The sequence below is a fragment of the Globicephala melas genome, chromosome 2 (assembly GCF_963455315.2).
Source record: "Globicephala melas chromosome 2, mGloMel1.2, whole genome shotgun sequence".
NCBI lineage: Eukaryota > Metazoa > Chordata > Mammalia > Artiodactyla > Delphinidae > Globicephala > Globicephala melas.
Window position 1 is genome coordinate 23,709,797 of NC_083315.2, and position 21,265 is coordinate 23,731,061.

A 21,265-nucleotide genomic window follows, 5' to 3' on the forward strand; every position below is an offset into this window, starting at 1 on the left:
CAACAGACATCTCGAGTTGATGAATTCAGTGCTTCTGTGTATAGGAAGATGCAAGAGTCTGGGCTCATTGAAAGTATTCCTTAGATATGCATCTTAACTATCTAGGGCCAGTCTCCTGGTTTTCTCCTTCCTGAATCCCCTCAGGATGCATCATGGGGGCAGCTGCAGTGGCTGGTGGCTTGATGATGGGGAAACATTGTGGTCCACGCTAAGGCCTCTCGCTGAGAGAGTTTGGCCGGGGCCCTGGAGGACTCGAGGGAACGTGGCTTTCTCCGATCCCCTGTTCCCTTTTCTCTTTCTTCCAGGGAGAAGGGGACGGAGACCTTCAGAGCCTCCGTGGTGCTTCCCAGCAAGGACAAGGCTGCCTTCCTCCTGAGTTACGAGGAGCTCCTGCAGCGGCGGCTGGGGAAGTACGAGCACGTGGTCAGCGTACGGCCCCAGCAGCTGGTGGGGCGGCTGACGGTGGAGGTGACCATTCTGGAGAGGTCGGGCATCGCGGCGCTGGAGGTGCTGGGGCTCCAGAACAGCCGTCGCCAGGGCAGCGGGCGGGGGCAAGGTGAGCGGTGCTGGCCGGATGCACTCAGGTGTCGTGTGCTGACTCCAAGCTGGGCGCTGGCATTAAACCAGATGGCACCCCTGCAGCACAGGCCCCAAGAGGAGGGGGAATCTGAAGGACAGCAGCAAAACAAAGACAGTGTCCTGTACCTTTTTTTTTTTAAGCCAGGCTCTATCAGGAGATTTAAATGTTCAAATCATTTGACACTGTCGTATCACTCCTGGGAATCTAACCTCGGTGAGACATCTAGAATATCGGTACTGTTACACGTACAAACCCGTTTGATAATATTTGTAGTAGCAAAAACATTCCTTCATCCTAAGTATTCAACCACACAGACGTGATTAGTAAAATAGGGTTACAAAAACAATTCAGCACGTGATAGAGAAAAAAGAGACACAGTTGTATATACACTTTAATGTTAAATATGTTAACTGTGAAGCTGACAAAAGACCAGGAAGTTATATAAAATAATCATTTTATACTAGGGGTAAGGGAGTATGTGGTCATTTTCTAATACTCTTTTTTTATTATTTTATTTTTCAATACTCTGTTTTTAAAGCAAACTTTTGACATTAACGTAAACATCTAAATAATGTGCTATATCTTTCTAAATTTAAATAATGAAAAATACGTACTGCCAGTTTGACTTAAGACACAGACATTTTTTCTTCATTAGTAAGATTGCTCAATTTGCTTTTTTCTCAAATTTTAATTTTTTAAATAGCACTCTGTTGAAATGATAATGAAAAATTCAATCTAATCTAATTTTAACCACTGTATTAATTTCCACTAATAGTTTACATTAAATGTTCACTTGCATTGTGCCTTATCTTAAATATATCAGTAAGGCTTTATGTCAAATTGGTGACAGCATAGATGTGCCCCCAAATTCACCGAGGTTAGAATGACAAGATTTCGGACATCTGTGACACTGAGATCAGGGAAGTGCTGAGTGCTAAGTGATCATGGAGTGTGCAGAATCTGAGTTCAACCCCTGTGACTGCAAGGAGGGTCCAGAGTCTCCCAAGAAGGCTTCTCGTACAAGAATATTTAGGGATGAGGTTGGAAGGAGAGGAGAGAAATAACTTGACACGAGGAATAACAGAATGTCGTTATCTTACATGATGCAAAAACAGTCAAGAGCCGGAGCTGGTACGTGGGAGAGTGAACAGTACGGAACATACGCGTTCTGCCCCCAGCACGCAGTTCAGTGAGTGACTCTGGACGTGACAGTATGGAACGTATGTGTTCTGCCCCCAGCACGCAGTTCAGTGAGTGACTCTGGACATGACAGTATGGAACATACGCGTTCTGCCCCCAGCACGCAGTTCAGTGAGTGACTCTGGACGTGACAGTATGGAACGTACGCGTTCTGCCCCCAGCACGCAGTTCAGTGAGTGACTCTGGACGTGACAGTATGGAACATACGCGTTCTGCCCCCAGCACGCAGTTCAGTGAGTGACTCTGGTCGTGACAGTACGGAACATACGTGTTCTGCCCCCAGCACGCAGTTCAGTGAGTGACTCTGGACGTGAGAAGTCGTTCACCCTCAAAGACTGGAGTGTGGATTCAGGTCTATTATAAGTTGACTCCAGACAGTGGGCTGGCAGTCCATCCAGATCTCGTCAGAAAGTTACAGATATCATCAAGGGACCTGACATTCAGAAATGGCATGAGATACATGACACCATTCTTAGGTCATCTAGGTCACTGTGTGTATGGTTAATGGATTTTCAATCAGTTATGAACTATGTCCTTGAAAAAAGCTGACCTGGGCCGTGTGAGACTCAGCTTACGCATCTGTAAACAGGGATAGTAACTGTCTCTTAGGGTCATTGGGAAGCTTTTGTGTACATGTGGTGCCGAGTAAGAGCTTAATCATCATAATTATTATCCCCTTCCATTTACTTTTTTTCTCTGCAAATCTTATCTCCCCTATTAGATCATAAGTGATTGTGAAGCAGGTCTTTGTCTGATTAACCTTTGTCTCCTTACAGTATTAAACAGGATGCGTTTTGAAGAGTAGATAGCTAATGAGGTGTCTGCAAAGTAGAGAAGAAAAGGAAGAAAAAAAAGGAAAAAAAAGAAAAATACACACCTAATCTAATAAGAAAGAACATTTTAAAATTTCATTTCTCCCTATTCACAATTTAGTGGGAAATTTTCCCACGTGGGAAGTATGGTCGTCCTGCTGTAGGAATGAAAAGGATGTGTGTCTTTCCAGGTTCAGAACCACTGTGACTCTTCAGAGGTGTCTGCGTTGTGGTGTGTGGGTTATGCTTGGAGGGGACAGATCTGAATCCCGTTGTTAATCCTGTTACTGCTTATCTGCAGGGCCTGTGGGAATCTCAGAGGAATTTTTCCAGACCATTGACCTCTTGGGAATCTGTTTATTTTTAAGAAAATTGTTTTCCTGGCTCTTTGCACCAGAGTAGATATTTTGCCTTCCAGAGTGAGAGGTCTCACAGGCCATTACCCAGGCCAGGTGCAGTGGACCGGGGCCCTTTTGCCCCTCATTCCCATCCAGAGCTCAGCTGTTCCTCTTCCTGCAAAACGGCAGCCCCAGGAGCCAGAGGCATAGGATGTTGTGATTTTGTCTGGACGCTATTGCGTGTTTCCAGAAAGCATCCAGGATAGAGGTGCAGCTAGAATAGCACTTAGACCAGGATGTTGGCTGTGATCGTGTGAATGTGGACCAGAGCCAGCACATGCCTCTGATAGATCTGGCTGTCCTTAAGAGGTCAGATTTCTGGACTTCTCTGACCGCTGGACCCATTGACATCTTTACGGAAGCAATTCTAGATAAAGATGACTACGTGCTAGCTACTAGACTCGGCCCTTGCACACAAGATTATCTCCTTCAGCCTCTAGAACAGCCCTCTCTGGGAGCTTTTGTAAAATACTGAGGGTGTGAGTTCAAATTCCGAGTCTCTCCCTAGTTACGAAAAAAGAAAGAGAAAGGCTAAAAGCAGTGGAACCTACCTTTGCCTCAGTTTACTTGTCCGATGTATGGGGATTGGACCCACGGCTACTGAATCGTAAATGAATGGGCTTTTTCTCAATGTGAAAGCCAATTCGGTGAGATGTACTTTGGAAGCCAAAGCATTATACTTTCTGGATTATTAAAATAGTTAACTCAGGTGCATGGTTCAAACTCTAAAAGGATACAAATTGGTATTCGGTACAAGACCAGACTCCCTCTCTCATCTGTCACCCTCCCTTCTCCTCCAGTAACTCCTCTAAAATATTTTTATGATTTGTGAGCTCAGTGGAACAGAGTATTTGAAATTAAAACTTTCCTGGAACATCCCTGGATGTGTGATCTTCTCAAGTCATACACCAGGATAGATATTCCATCTATGTTTAAAGCTGGTTATTTCACTCTCTAGGTTAAAATCTCAAACTTCTTATGGCCCTATGGCACCAAAATTACTGCCCTTTCCATGCTTAAAAAAAAAAAAAAACTGGAGGGGGGCATAAAACTTTCATTTATGATCAGATCCCTGATGGCTAGGAGTAAAATAAAATGAGATAAACAAAATAAGAAATAAGGTACCTTGCCTGTTTTATCCCCTTTTGCTTTACATCAGCGATGCTCAAACCTGGCTATACCCTACAGGCACAGGAGAGGTTAAAAAAAAAAACAAAACAGATGACTGAGTCCTACCTGAAACACGTGAATTAGAATTTATCTGGGTGAGGCCTGGGTAGCTGTATTTTTGGGGTTTGATATTATTTGAATTTCTATGAGAAACAGATTTTTTATGAGCGCTTTTTAACATGCTTATTTATTTGTAAAGCTAAAGAACAATGTTGAAAAGTTTTTCTACCACTAAACAGATACGGTTCTGTGACTCTCATTGTTTATCGCTTATATTCTTTGCTTTTTGAAAAAGCAGTTTTTATTGAAGCTCAGTTTGCATAGCATAAAATTTTCTCATTTTAAGTCTATAATTCAGTGATTTTTAGTACATTTGCAGAGTTACGCAACATCAGCACAACCCAACTTTAGAACATTCCTATCACCCCGAAAAGATATTTGTGCCTACTTGCAGTCACTCCCTGTTCCCACCTCAGCCCCAGGCAGCCACCAATCTACCTCTGTCTCTATTTTCAGACAGCTGCATTTTTTTTTTTTTTTTTTTTTTTGCGGTACGCGGGCCTCTCACTGCTGTGGCCTCTCCCGTTGCGGGGCACAGGCTCCGGATGCGCAGGCTCAGCGGCCGTGGCTCACGGGCCCAGCCGCTCCGCGGCATGTGGGATCTTCCCGGACCGGGGCACGAACCCGTGTCCCCTGCATCGGCAGGCGGACTCCCAACCACTGCGCCACCAGGGAAGAGCTCCAGTCACTTTTGACTGCAGACTAGCCTGTGTTCTGCATATCCGTAGATGCACAATGAGGGGTTGGTTGAATCTGTTTAAAAATCTTATTTCTCTTTTTCTTTGCTTGGTCTGGTAACCTCATGACTCTGCCTTTTGCTGTGAAGGCTCTGAGGATTGTAATCAAGGCACCTAGTGTGGTGCCTGGCATAGAGTGGGTGCTCAGTGAATATTTGTTAAAAGAATTTAGGAATAAATAACTGTCGGCAGTGAAGATGCTATTGGATTTTCAATACATTCCTGGCTTAAGTTGGTCAATTTTGTCAGCTCTTGGGTGTAGCTCTTATTCTGTTGTGAAGGAGGGATTAGGAGACAGAATTTGGTTCCAGAAGACTGGTTACAAGAATCTAGATCCCTCCCTTTTCCAGAATTGCCAGATAAAAGACAGGATGCTCCGTTACAGTTGAATTTCAGATAAACAGTATATCCTGTGCAGTATCTGAGACATACTTATCCTAAAAAAAATCATTCGTGGTTTATCTGAAATTCAGATGTAACCGGACATCCTGTCTTTTTATTTGCTAAATCTGGTGCTCTGCCCTATTAAAGGCTGCATTGTGACTAACGGCTCACCCCCAGCTCCGGTTCCCCACTGCTGTGTGTCTTTCCCCTGGATCCAGTCTCCAGTCTGCAGCTGGAAGGGCATGGCCCCTCTTGGCCTCTGTACATTTGCCAGGAAGCAATCTGGTTGTTATGTGAGGGTTTCCAGCATTGTTCAGTGCAGAAATTATTGAGGTATGAATCATTTGGCTCCATAGTTGGATGTGTTTTTTTTTGTTCTGTTCTTAATGCTGATAGGAGGACCCATGTTACTTGTCTGTTTGGACGTTGGCTCTAGTTGGGTCGGCGCTGGCTCTGAGAAGGGTGGCTCCGAGACACCGGGGAGGGTAGCCTTCTCTCTTTCACTTGGTACTGGTGACCCTCCTGCTCTTCTCTGGGAGGCCTCACTCTGTTTCTTCCTTTCTCCTGCTGCTGTCTTAGTTTGCTGTGTGAGGTGGGGTGTTGTCCGGGTGAATGGCACTGTCCACCACAAGTGTGGCTGCAACCAGAGGTGGATGCAGGTGACCTCTATCAACTAGAGCATCTGCCACGCCCACCAGCACACTTTCAAGGTGACCCTCTTGAAGGGCCCTTCCATTCATCTGCCCAAGTATGTGCCAATGTGCTGAGCCGTGTCCAGGTTAAATGTTCCGCAAGCGTACCTTGAGTCCTCACCACGTCCTGTGCTGAACGCCTGGCACCTGCAGATGTCCAAGGCATTGTCACTGCCCTTGAAGAGCTTAGAGCGGGCAGTTTTGAAAAATCAATATGAGTTTTTTTGTAATTGAAGTGTAGTTGATTTACAGTGTCGTGTTAGTTTCAGGTGTACAGCACAGTGATTGTTATACATAAATATATATATATTTTTTCTTTATCAGATTCTTTTCCCTTATAGGTTATTGCAAAATATTGAGTATAGTTCCCTGTGCTATACAGTAGGTCCTTGTTGTTTATCTATTTTATATATAGTAGTGTGTGTATATTAACCCCAAACTCCTAATTTATCCCTCCCCGCCTTTCCCCTTTGGTAACCATAAGTTTGTTTTCTATGTCTGTGAGTCTATTTCTGTTTTGTAAATAAGTTCATTTAAAAATGAACAAAAGTTTTAAATTGTGGTAAAAAGCATATAACATTAAATTGACCATCCTAGTCGTTCTGAAGTGTACAGTTCAGTAGTGTTGAGTTTATTCAGAATCTCCAGAATGTCTTCATCTTCCCAAACTGCACCTCTATATCCATTTAACAACTCTCCCTTCTCCCACTGCCCCAGACCTTGGCAACCACCATTCTACTTTCTGCCTCTATGAGTTTAACAACTCTAGGGACCTCGTATAAGTAGAATCATACAGTACTTGTCTTTTCGTGACTGATTTATTTTACTTAGCATCATGTCTTCGGGGTTCGTCCATACTGTGGCACACAACAGGGTTTCCTTCCTTTTTATGGCCGACTGGTATTCCATTGTGCATATAGACCACATCTTGTTCATCCATTTATCTGTAGAAGGACACTTGGGTTGCTTCCCCTTCTTGGCTATTGTGAATAGTATTGCTATGAACATGGCGTGTAGGGTCTTTGAGATCCTGCTTTCACTTCTATTGGGTATATGCCCCAGAGTGGAATTGCTGGATCACGTGGCAGTTCTACTTCTAAGTTTTTGAGGAACCACCATACCGTTTTCTGCAGCGTTATACCATTTTATATTCCCGCCAACAGTGCACAGGGGTTCCAGTTTTTCCACACCCTTGACAACATTTGCTATTTTCTGGTGGGTTTTTTTGGTTTCTTTTTTTTGTGTGTGTGTGTGTTTTATTTGGTAGTAGCCATCCTACTGGGTAAGAAGAATTGGCAGTTTTGAATAGTAGTATAAGGACACCCTCTGTAAGGTTGCATCTATAAAATGCCACCCAGGTTTTCTCAGTGATTGGGTCGTGTTCTGCCTGAGTGCCAGAGGACAACGTAGAAGAATTTACCAGAAACCTCTTAGTCTTATATTCCTTTGCTGTCCTAGCACTGCTTTTGCTGGGCCTTCATTTGGTCCAGTTTCAGGCACTTAGAGCAGCTAATGTTGGAGGTCATCAATGGACACAAAATGGTATCAGGAAGGGGTAATTCATGTTTTTAGGGGTTATCTGCATTTAGAATGTATGAGGTAGCTCTACTTGTTTTCATGCATAGTTTCTCTGGGCAAGTCATTCAAACAGGGAAACCTGAGACTCAGTAATGTATCGTTTTGGGGAAAGAAAGAGCTTTGAGTAAGGAGTGAAGTCGTAAGCTAATTGGCTAAGAAATCTGGGCAAACACTGCTTACCTATACAGTGATGGAGTTGAATTTGAACGCCTTCAGCTGTAAATTTGCATTATCATTCTATGCTGTATGTTGTCATATCTATATGATGCTATTTTCAAAAGGATTTAAAATACCAACTATCAATATAGAGGAGAAAGCCCCATTCCAATAAGAAAACTGCATGTAATAGGGGACTTACAATGGTATTTAAATTCTTTTCCGTCTTCATTGCCTCAACTTTACCACTTTGTTTTTCCCCGAGACCTATCCAATATAGGTACTGTTGACATACATTATGTTAGTTTCAGGTGTACAACAAAATGATTTATTTGTATCTAATGCAAAATGATGACCACAGTAAACCTAGCGACATTCCTCACCATACGTGGTTACAGAATTGTTTTCCTTATGATGAGAACTTTTAAGATCAACTCCCTTAGCACCTCTTACATATGCAACACAGTATTATTAACCATAGTCGCCATGCCATAATTACATCCCCATCACTTCTTCTTTTAATACTCTGCCAGTTTGCTTGAATGTTGTCTTTATCGTGACCATTGAAGGGTAGTTGGCCAATTATTCACATGTTTTTGACTTGCCCTTTATTGAAGAAATCTCCCCACTGGAGCCCAGATGAGAAAGTTACATAAGCAAGTATAGACAGTTTAGCGTCTTTTCCAAGGGGAAATGAGTAGACAGTGTTTGTTTGGAAATCCTTTTATAAAATCACCAGGTGTTGGCTGTTTTTCTCCGACAGTTGGCAAACCCAAGGCCCACAGGAAACAGAGGCCAGGAAATCCCCCATCAGTTGACCCAAAGAGGTGTGGCTTTCAGCTGATGACTTTGACTGTGGTTCTTTGCTCCTAAATCTTTTCACCTTTAGACACTGTACATAGCAGTCAGCTTCCCTTTTCCCCCAGGTGGTTGTCTAGGAAGGGAGTGTTTATTTGTGAATAACATCCCTGTTCCCTTCATGCTTTATGCAAAATAGATGACGTGCCTTATTATTACAAGATAGAATCAATGGGAAAAATAGGAATATTTAATGGCACTTGTATGCATGGCTCTTAACTTTATGCGGGCTCCTTGGAGAATCTGGTGAAAGCTACGGACATCTCTCCAGAAAAAAATACACATGTACACTTTCTTTTTTGAAAAAAATATTTATTTTATTTATTTGGTTGTGCTGGGTCTTAGTTGCGACAGGTGGGCTCCTTAGTTGTGGCATGCGAACTCTTAGTTGTGGCATGCATGTGAGATGTAGTTCCCTGACTAGGGATCGAACCTGGGCCCCCTGCATTGGGAGCACGGAGTCTTAACCGCTGCGCCACCAGGGAAGTCCCTACATGTACACTTTCATGCCAAATTCTGTATATAATTTCAGGGAGCTCTTGGGAAGCTACTAATTCCATTATACTTTATAAAGATCATTCTCTGTATCAACATTCTTGAATTCCCTGTTAAGAATGTTCATTATGATGTGCCTTTTTTCCTCTAAATAATGATTATTTGTTTTTACTAAGCTCTTAGTGGTGTAGAGAAACCTGTTATGGGAAAATGTAAACTGTGTTACCAAAGAGTTTTTCTTCCCTCATGAGTTGCCTTTCATCCTAGACAAAAAGAATAAGAAGGTACTTCTGAAGGGGGAGAGGCTGGGGCTATTATGTGTTGAGCATCTACCATGTGCCAGGCACCATCCTCACTTGCTTTTATATATGATGTCACTTAATTCTGACTGTGATTCTATGATGTGGATTTGCAAGATGTGGAACTGAGGCTCAGAGATATTAAGTCTGTCGTTTTGAGTCTCCCAAACTCTAGAGCCCACTTCCTTCGGTATTATGTGGGTTCTAAAATAACACGTATCTTCTTGTTCGAAAACATGGGGCTTTAGACAGGAAGAGGGCATCGTGGGGATGCTAATGACCTGAGAAGCAGGGAAGGGTGGGTGGGAAAAGGGCAGTCGGTGAATCTTCTCAAGGATGCTCTAGAGGCAGTCTTGTGCCCCCGAAGGTCATCTTACACAAGACCACTGATGCTTGGACTAAAACAGGGGGATGACATGAGAAGACACAGTTTCCTTCAATTCAGAGCAATCACCGAAGTTCACTGCTATCCCTGACCAAGTGGGCACGAAGGAGGGCAAACCAATAGGAGGAAAAAATATGTGGTTTCTCATTAGAAAAGTAGGTCAGATTCTCACTCTTGGTCTGCTCCCAACCTGTTGCCTTGCACTCTTCATTATGTTTAGGACACATCCCGTGATCGCTGAGGGCCCTGCTAATAAATTAGCTCATTGTACTTACGATTTTGTGGCGGTCACCAGGATGAGCCCCAATTCACAGTCAGGAAAAGCTAAATAGTACTATTCTCCTTTGAGATTTTGGTCAGTAACTGTGGGCAGCCTATACTAATCTCATTGATTTTTTTCATTGTCTAATAAATTTTTTATTAAGATTTTTTCCTTCTCTAATAAAAAGAGGATTTTATTTTCTAGAGATACTACTCTGGAATTTTTCCCAGCAGACCTTTTTTTTTTTTTTTTGATAGGTAGTGGAAAATTCCTTGGGTCACATTGACTGTCTGGTACTTAGTGGGTGGAGGTCAGTCTCAGGAACTGGGCTTCTTGGTGAATAACCCAGCTGGGAATCAAACCACTCTTTGGGCACATAAAATAAGCCTATTTAGAGGAATCTCATGAATTTTCATCACGCACTAGCAAACATCAGAGGTCAGCAGGAAACAAAAATAATAATACACTATCCTTTCTCATGGCTTATATCAAAGAGCCTAGTCAATTAATTATGAAGAGAGAAATTATACTTTTTAATCCTCAGTACTTTCATTCCACCATGAATGGTATTAATTCAGGGTAATTGTAAAGACCATTTCAATGAGAGAGACTTGAAACATGAAAAAGTAGGTATGTCCTGACAGTGTAAAGAGAGTCAAATCTCATTCATGTAGAATTTTAAGGTTAGAGAGAATCTAGTGGCGCCCAATTACATATATCAAAGGCACATGACCACTGTCTTTGTGCAGGAACCAGAATCACCTGGAAGGATTGTGAAAATACAGATTCCTGGGTCCCACCTCCAGGGTTTCTGACTCAGAGTTTCTGGGATGAACCCAAGAATTTGTGTTTCTAGCAAGTTCCCAGGTGATACTGATGCTGCTGGTCCAAAACTACGTGGTAGAGCTGGTCTGCATCACCCCTGCAGGTGATGAACCCATCCAGCGTTTGCTGGAACACTTCTAGTGAGATGAGTTGTGAAAGCTGCTTCTGCCCACAGGACATCCTTCTTAGAGCTTAGAGATGCTGCACGAAAGTGCTTCCTCGTAACTCTGTCCCTGGTCCTCATTCTGCCAGCTGGAACTACAATGAATACACCTAATCCCCATATAAATGCCTACACAACCAGACTTACCCTAAGATAGAGGTTTATTTGGCAAATAATACTGTGTTCCATCCCAGGGATTGTTTGTTCAATCTATTGGACTATACAGCTTTCAATGAGTTTAATTTTTTTTTTAATTTGGCTATGCCCAGAATAAAGTGTATAAATCTTATGTGTGCAATTTAATGAATTTTTACCTATGTATATACCCAACCAATTACTTTCAGGTCAAGAGGTGGAATATTTTCAGCACCCCAAAAGGTCCCCTTATCCTCTTTCCCAGTCAGTATTCACCCCCCAAGGGAACCGCTAGGCTCCTTCAATTGCCATGAGTGAGTTATGCCTGCTCTTGAGTTTTGTGTAAATGGAAACATAGTGAATACTTCCTTTTGTATCTTGTGTTTTCACTCAAAATGACTCTCAGATTCAACCGTGTTGCGAATAGCAGTAGTTCTTTCCTCTTCGTTGCAAGAAGTATCCCAAGTTTGACACGTTGTGTTGTTTTAGAATTCACTGGCCCTTCTATTTTTTGTACCCCTTTGTGGTTGATGATAATGTTAGCTAGCGTGACTGCCCACCATGAATCAGAATGATGCTAGGTACATCACATCACAACCATTTCAATTGTGTGTTTGGTAGACCATTCATCCATTTTATAGATGAGATAACCAGGGCTCAATAACCTGCCCAGAGCCTCAGAGATGATGAGAGGCAGACCCAGTATCAAATGCAGGTCCTTCTGACTCACTTGTGATCCTGAGTTCTTAGCTAATGTATTATCATACCTCTCACTCTTGGGGCTTTGCCAGTAATGACAATGAAAGATTGACTCCAGGGAACACAGGCTGGCACTTGTCAGCATGCCTTTGAGATTTTCACAGCTCCTTCTTCAGATGAGCAGATCTGTTGGAAGTATGTTCTCTTGCATACAATTGACTTTCTGTAAGAACAGACTTTCTGTTTGCTAGCTCTCTGGTCACTCCTGAAATCCCTGCCCTTGATAAGTACAAATAATAGAAGAGTCAGTTCTGCCTGGTGGTTCCTGTTAAGGTTACACCTAAATGGTCTCTAAATAATAATTGTCAGTTCTGTTGAAGGAAATGTCTAAGCTTCCTTTGACTTTTGTCTAATAAGCCCTTAGCAGAAAGAAGTTTATTTATTTATTTTTTTCGGTACGCGGGCCTCTCACTGTGTGGCCTCTCCTGTTGCAGAGCACAGGCTCTGGACACGCAGGCTCAGCAGCCATGGCTCACGGGCCCAGCCACTCCATGGCATGTGGGATCTTCCCAGACCGGGGCACGAACCCGTGTCTCCTGCATCGGCAGGCGGACTCTCAACCACTGCGCCACCAGGGAAGCCCAAGAAGTTTACTCTTAAACACAAATTACCATGGACAAATTATGCCTCATTTCCTTTTTTGTTTTGCTAATTAGGGATGGAAAATTGCTGGTCAGCTTACTCCATGGTACAACTTGAATAGATTTAAAAAGAGAATCAGATGCTGTGCAGCAGTTTTAATCCGGGCTTTGATTCAGTATCTGGATAAAAAGTCCACATACTGATGTTTACGAATTCCTCATTTTGTTTTCATATTCTTCATGATGCATGCAGATCTCAAAACTCTGGGTTTCTGTTGTTCGATATATAGACATGGTGTATGGATATACAAAGGTGGGTAGTCCACGAAATAATTCTCTGTAGTGTGTCCTACGGAAGGAATGAAGGTTAGGAGTGAAACGAGACGCTCTTTGTCATCACTAATTTTTCTTAAATCACATAAAATCCATTGATCCTCTTTCTGGAATTCAATTTATATCCTAAGTTTCATGCTGGGGAAAGCTTTGGGAAATTTTTTCTTTAAAGAGTCATAAGTTTTCTGGACAAACAGTATGTTAGGGCAACCAAATGATTGATGGAGGAAAAGTGTTCCTTACTGAAGAATTCCATATGGAAGGAATGATAGAATTAGAAAGCAGCCTTCTGCGACTCTAATGAAATAGTGAACAGGCAGACATCATCAGTGATTGATAAAACTATTAAGGGAAAGACTGATGAGGAACTTTATCGTGGGTGGTCAGAACCCACCATGAATCTTACTGCAACTAAAAGTAGCCAACTAGATATTGTGTACTTTCTGATGTGATAAAGTAGTAGGGACTCAGCATCACCAAGAAGTGTTCTTGTCCATGGCACTGAAGCTGAGTGTAGCCTGTCTCTAGCTCTACCCACCAGAACACAGGAACTACAGGGGACTGAGCTGTGATTCTCAATCTTAACTGAGCATTAGACTCCCACGGGGAATTTAAACATCTTGATGCCTTGGCTGTGTCGCAGACCAATTAAATGAGCTCTTGGCCCGGGCATTGGTATGTTTTCTACTCCCCCAGATGCTACACTCAACCCAAAATTGGGGACCAGGGCTTCAGAAGAGCAAGTTAAAGGACAGGACAAGTAAACAATCACAAAATACAGAATGTAAGAAACTCCATAGGACAAATAACCAGTGTTTTACAGCACTTATGTGTAGCATTAGAAAAAAGGTGAAGAGGGGGGACACTAGTGGGTTAAAAGAGATTTAAGAAACATAAACCAAATGTGATGTGGGGACTTTGTTATGATCCTGATTCAAACAAAGCAACTGTTCCCAGATAGGTTCTAGAGACTCAGGAAAATTTAAATACAAACTGAGTATAGGTTGATAATTAAGCACTGAGCATTAATTTTGTTACTTGTGCCAGTGGTTTTGTGGTTACACTAAAAGTGTTCTTGTAGTTAGAGATATATACTGAAGTATTCATGGATGAAGTATTCATGGATGAAGGGCTCAGATTTGTTTTAAAATTCTAGGAAACAATTGTGAGAGGATACATAAAAACAGATGCAAAAGATTGGTAAAAGGTTGATAATTGTTAAAGTCAGGTGATGGGTACATGGGAGTTCATTTTACTGTTCTGTCTACTTTTGCGTATTTTAAAAATTCTTATAAGAAAAGATTTAAAAGGAGGCATAGAAGTGAAATATATGCTAACATACCTGGTGCATTGTGATATGTTATCTGTACAAAGTTTTGGGAGTTCATATGAAACATAAACCTGCACTAAAATAAAGTCTAACCCTTTGTGTCCATGCAAAATAGATCTTGTTTCTTTTCAGAAAAAATTTATGTATTCAGTTATTAATTATCTTTATATCTTGCTTACAGATGATTCTGGGCCACCTCCTTCTACTGTTATCAACCAAAACGAAACTTTTGCCAAAGTCGTTTTTAAACCTACTGTGGTCCAACAAGCCAAGATTGCCCAGAATGGCATTTTGGGAGATTTCATCATTAGATATGATGTTAATAGGGAACAGAGCATTGGGGACATCCAGGTAATGGGTTCGTTGTTGCTGTTTCATGTTAGTTGCTTGATACTCTTAGTTACACCCAGAACTAGGGATTTCAATACTTACCTATGGGAGAGAGAACTTCCAGTTCTTAGGAAATCTGTTTTAACCCCAAATATGTCTCCAAGAAGACCAGCAGTGTTCCCTTGCTGGAGGCTGCGGCTATCTGTTTCCTGAGTCAGTAATCTGGAACCGAATGAAACCTATAATTTTCCCTGCGGTGTTTTAGATGAAGTTAGAACTTAGTTCATCTTTAATTTTAACTTAGAGAGACTGGCCCATGGCTCCTTTTTCTTAGGTTATGTTGCTCCAAAGACAGGGCGGGAATATCAAAATGTATTAATGTGCATCCAGGATGTAAGCAGTCTTTATGTCTTAACATGAAAGGTGGTTAGGAAAAACCAGATAATGAAGGGAGCAGGATTCTCAAGTGACAAGGGTCAAGAAGGGATGGATAATTTAAATTGATTTAGTCAGTGTAGTCGATATACTTTTAAGGAATGACTTTATACAGATTAAATTAGCAATTAGTCAAAGATGTCACAAAGAAAGAAAACTACAGACCAATATCACTGATGAACATAGATGCAAAAATCCTCAACAGAATACTAGCAAACAATCCAACAGCACATTAAAAGGATCATACGGGCTTCCCTGGTGGCACAGTGGTTGAGAGTCCACCTGCCGATGCAGGGGTCACGGGTTCGTGCCTCGGTCTGGGAAGATCCCACATGCCGTGGAGCAGCTGGGCCCGTGGGCCATGGCCGCTGGGCCTGTGCGCCCGGAGCCTATGCTCTGCAACGGGAGAGGCCAAGACGGTGAGAGGCCCATGTACCACAAAAAAAATAAATAAAATAAAAGGATCATACACCATGATCAAGTGGGGTTTATCCCAGGAATGCAAGGATTCTTCAGTATACGCAAATCAATCAATGTGAAACACCATGTTAACAAATTCAAGGAGAAAAACCATATGGTCATTCAATAGATGCAGAGAAAGCTTTCAACAAAATTCAACATCCATTTATGATTAAAAAAACTCTCCAGAAAATGGGTATAGAGGGAACTTACCTCAACATAATAAACGCCATATATGACAAACCCACAGCCAACATTGTTCTCAATGGTGAAAAACTGAAACCATTTCCTCTAAGATCAGGAACAAGACAAGGTTGTCCACTCTCACCACTATTATTCAACATAGTTTTGGAAGTTTTAGCCACAGCAATCAGAGAAGAAAAAGAAATAAAAGGAATCCAAATTGGAAAAGAAGTAAAGCTGTAACTGTTTGCAGATGGCATGATACTATACATAGAGAATCTTAAAGATGCTACCAGAAAACTACTAGAGCTAATCCATGAATTTGGTCAAGTAGCAGGATACAAAATTAATGCACAGAAATCTCTTGCATTCCTATACACTAATGATGAAAAATCTGAAAGTGAAATTAAGGAAACACTCCCATTTACCAGTGGAACAAAAAGAATAAAATACCTAGGAATAAACCTACCTAAGGAGGCAAAAGACCTGTATGCAGAAAACTATAAGACACTGATGAAACAAATTAAAGATGATACAAACAGATAGAGAGCTATACCATGTTCTTGGATGGGAAGAATCAACATTGTGAAGATGACTATACTACCCAAAGCAATCTGCAGATACAATGCAATCCCTATCAAACTACCAATGGCATTTTTCACAGGACTAGAACAAAAAATTTCACAATTTGTATAGAAACACAAAAGACCCCGAATAGCCAATGCAATCTTGAGAAAGAAAAACAGAGCTGGAGGAATCAGGCTCCCTGACTTCAGACTGTACTATAAAGCTACAGTAATCAAGACAGTATGGTACTGGCACAAAAGCAGAAGTATAGATCAATGGAACAGGATAGAAAGCCCAGAGATAAACCCACACACATATGGTCACCTTATCTTTGATAAAGGAGGCAAGAATATACAATAGAGAAAAGACAGCCTCTTTAATAAGTGGTGCTGGGAAAACTGGACAGCTACATGTAAAAGAATGAAATTAGAACACTCCCTAACACCATACACAAAAATAAGCTCAAAATGGATTAAAGACCTAAATGTAAGGCCAGTCACTATAAAACTCTTAGAGGAAAACATACACAGAACACTCTATGACATAAATCACAGCAAGATCCTTTTTGACCCACCTCCTAGAAAAATGGAAATAAAAACAAAAATAAACAAATGGGACCTAATGAAACTTAAAAACTTTTGCACAACAAAGGAAACCATAAACAAGACCAAAAGACAACCCTCAGAATGGGAGAAAATATTTGCAAATGAAGCAACTGACAAAGGATTAATCTTCAAAATTTACAAGCAGCTCATGCAGCTCAATATCAAAAAAAACAAACAACCCAATCCAAAAATAGACAGAAGACCTAAATAGACATTTCTCCAAAGAAGATATGCAGATTGCCAACAAACACATGAAAGGATGTTCAACATCACTAATCATTAGAGAAATGCAAATCAAAACTACAGTGAGGTATCACCTCACACCAGTCTGAATGGCCATCATCAAAAAATCTACAAACAACAAATGCTGGAGAGGGTGTGGAGAAAAGGGAACCGTCTTGCACTGTTGCTTGGAATGTAAATTAATACAGCCACTATGTAGAACAGTATGTAGGTTCCTTAAAAAACTAACAATAGAACTATCATAAGACCCAGCAATCCCACTACTGGGTATATATCCTGAGAAAATGATAATTCATAAAGAGTCATGTACCACAATGTTCATTGCAGCTCTATTTACAATAACCAGGACATGGAAGCAACCTAAGTGTCCATCAACAGATGAATGGATAAAGAAGATGTGGCACATATATACAATGGAATATTACTCATCCATAAAAAGAAACAAAATTGAGTTATTTGTTGTGAGGTGGATGGACCTAGAGTCTGTCATACAGAGTGAAGTAAGTCAGAAAGGGAAAAATACCATATGTTAACACATATATATGGAATCTAAAAAAAAAAATAATGAGGTTCTGAAGAACCTAGGGACAGGACAGGAATAAAGACACAGACATAGAGAATGGACTTGAGGACACAGGGAGTGGGAAGGGTAAGCTGGGACGAAGTGAGAGAGTGGCATGGACATAGATACACTACCAAATGTAAAATAGATAGCTAGTGGGCAGCAGCCACATAGCGCAGGGAGATCAGCTCAGTGCTTTGTGACCACCTAGAGGGGTGGGATAGGGAGGGTGGGAGGGAGAAATGAGAGGGAGGAGATATGGGGATAAATGTGTATGTATAGCTGATTCACTTTGTTATAAAGCAGAAACACACCATTGTAAAGCAATTATACTCCCATAAAGATGTTTAAATAAATAAACAAATTAATTCATTAATTTGCAGTTAGTTGGAGGAATCAGGACCATGGATACTTTTGCTCTGGGTACGGAATCTGGCCCTAGACTCTGTTTCATGCTACCTTTGACTTTTATTAGAGATCGCATAGACTATCCATTTTGGTTTGTTTTCCTACCTAATCTGGGTACTACCATTTTTACATTCTTTTCCCTCCACCAGGTTCTAAATGGCTATTTTGTGCACTACTTTGCCCCCAAAGACCTTCCTCCGTTACCCAAGAATGTGGTGTTTGTGCTTGACAGCAGTGCCTCCATGGTGGGAACCAAACTGCGGCAGGTGAGTGAGTGCTTCCTGCCCGTTTTTTCCTCTCTCACATTTGCCTGGGACAGTGATGTTCTCAGTGAATAGAATTCAACTGATGACAAATGTCTGCTTTACCATTCAGCTGTTCCTGCCTGTGGGGAACCTTCCTGAACTGATTCAGTTAAGCCATGGGCATAAATTATCATTTCAGCCTGGGGGTTTTACGAGAGCAGAGGGCTGTAGAAACACCTTGAAATAAAGGGGACTGGCAGGGTGGATAATGTGAATGAGATGGGAATTCGACGAGAAGGCCACTCAACAGCACCATGGTTGATGGAGTAATTCCTTTCAGTAGTGATGTCCTTTGAGAACAACGGAATAAAATCATTGGCAGCCCCCTTGGCCTGTGGTTAGAACCAAGGACTTGTATCTCAGTAATTCAGGACTAATATTCTCACAGTATTTTGGATGAATCTTAGAATTCCAGGGATGAGGGGACATTAAGGGGACCTGTAGTCTGTGCTGAAAAATTAAATTATCCCCAAAATACAACTATTTACATTTTTCACAAACCATAGGAAAAGGCTATTCCTTATCCTACTCTTGTATCATAAATATCAGAAATTTGCATTTATAGTATATTTCCAACTCACATAGTGGAAAACAGAACTTTTTCTGTACTGGTTGCCAGACCAACGAATATCTCTACATTCAACAAAGAACTAGGTCTCTTAGGTTTCTTTCTTAATTCATTATCTGTTTCTATCAATTAATGATAAATATGTGGTCTAATGAGTAAAATAGTATCTGAAACCTCTTAGGAACCCTCTGTCCCCCCTGTTTCCACCCCTAGGTGCCCCTCCACATAGAATTCAACCTGATCTTAGCTGATAAATTATTGCAAACATTTTCTGTTATTACTTTGTAGTTACTTTCACCATTTATATTTTTAAAAAGATGCAGTATTATATGTATATATAGACCTCACCATGCGGCTTGTGGGATCTTAGTTCCCCAACCAGGGACTGAACCCAGGTCCCTGGCATTGGAAGTGTGGCGTCCTAACCAGTGGACTGCCAGGGAATGCCCAGTATAATATATTGATCTTTTCTCCATGACGTCTGATTTTCCCCCACCCAAAAATAGTGAAAAATATATTCCAAAATGTGATACAAGGATTTGTTTTAACTCTTTTCTTTTGGAGGATAGCCAAATATAATTTTTAACTTGAATAAGGGGAAGATAACCTCTCCTGTAAGCTAGATTTTCCTGGTTCTTCTGCATCACATTCTTGTACAGTCAGCCTGCTGACTCCTTCCTTTCTAATACTTTTTCTTCATTCAGCATCTCTGACCTTCCATCTGGGATTCCTTTTTTTTTTTTTTTCTTTTTTTGCACCTGAAGAACATTCACTGGTATCTTTTTAATGGTGGATCTGCTGGTACAGACTTCTCAGTTTTTGCTTGTCTGAAATGATTTATTTCCCTCTCCCTCTTTAAGGATATTATTACTGGGGATGTCAGTTCTATGTTGGCAGTGATGTTCTTTCAGCCCATTGAAGGTATATTCCATTGTCACCTGGGTTCCATTGTTGCTGTTGAAAAGTCCATAATAATTTAAACTGTCGTTCCTCTAAAGGTAATCTTTTATGGTCAACTGTCTTTAAGATTTTCCTCTTCATCTTTAGTTCTCTGTAGTTTTAAAATGATGGTTCTAGGTGTGTATTTCTTCTTATTTTTTTCTCCCTGAAGTTCCTAAGGCTTCATGAATTGGGGGATTCATGGGAAAGGCGTCAGCTGTCATCCATGAAATTGCTTCAACTCACTTTTCCTCTTGGGATTCCCATGTTAGATTTTTTTTCTCCATATTCTCTGTGTTTCCCATGATGTCTTCTGTATATTCCAAATTTTGCCTTTCCATGCTTCATTCCAACCTGTCTTCCAGTTCACAGATTCTCCCTTCAGGTCTGATCTGCTGTTAAACTCACCCATTGAGTTATTTCAGGTATTGTGTTTTTTAGTTCTAGAATTTCCATTTGGTTCTTTTTCAGATTTGCTCTCTCACTTTTTAGAATGTTATGTACTAAGTTTTTAATATTTTTTTATTTTCTCAAGCACAATACACATAGCAATTTAAAGTCCGTATCTGATAATTGCAAACTCTAGAGCCACTTAAGAGCTGTTTTGATTGTCACTCATCTTTTCTCCAGTGTGACTGGTTATCTTCCATTGTGTGATGGACATTATATTGAAAATGTTTTGTAGAAATAGTTTGAGGCCTAGGATCAGGATCTATTCCTCTAGAGAGTTTTGAGTTATTTCTGTCAGGTTCCTGGGGGAATAACAAACTGGGATCATTTTAGTCCATTTTCAGGGCTTGAGATTTTTATGTGCAGACCAGATGGCTCAGAGCTGGATTGCAGTCCTTTCAAAAGCTGGTTTATTTCTATCCTTGGAGGTCTCTGGACGTCAGCTCTTGGATGCTTAAGCTAAAAAGTGATCCCAGATGCTGAGCCCACCTCTTTAAATTTTCATCTTCTCCCAGATATTTTTCTCACTATTTTATTAACTCTTTGATACTTTCAAGATTTAAAAATATATACATTTTGTTTAACTTTTCAGTTGTTCTTAGTGGGAAGGTTGAGTACGAATTGCATGTAGGTTTTACTTATGGGCATCATTTTCCAAAGTTTTATTCACATATAAGTGAAGCATTCGTTTGTTGTGGTTGATTATTTATTGATGTTTCAGAGGCCTTATAACCTTTCCATATTTACTAAGTACTCTGTAAAGTTCCTTGCTTTATGTACTCCAGGTTCTTAAATGCCATTTGTTTGCTAAGTTGTTTTTGTGCCTTTGGTGGATAATATCAATAGATGTGGACAGAAGGATAATCATGGCTTCTTTTGAGACCACTGTTGGCCACAGAATACAGTGTTAATTAGGCCTTGTATATGATCCAGTATAATAATTCCCGTTTGGAATTCCAGTCAGTTAACAGCTGCAGAGTAGGTGCCATGTGCTACATTTCCCTGTGTATCTCATTAAA

At 40.9% G+C, this 21,265-nt stretch overlaps 1 protein-coding gene across 1 annotated transcript in view; it reads left to right on the forward strand.

The window, feature by feature from the left end:
• ITIH5 (inter-alpha-trypsin inhibitor heavy chain 5) overlaps positions 1-21,265 on the forward strand; it is a 74,666-nt gene that overhangs the window by 22,481 nt on the left and 30,920 nt on the right. Inside the window, exons 5-7 of the mRNA XM_030836910.2 lie at positions 306-556; positions 14,374-14,543; positions 18,134-18,250. Of these exons, the coding sequence (XP_030692770.1) occupies positions 306-556; positions 14,374-14,543; positions 18,134-18,250 (538 nt within the window). The remainder of the gene's footprint in view (positions 1-305; positions 557-14,373; positions 14,544-18,133; positions 18,251-21,265) is intronic.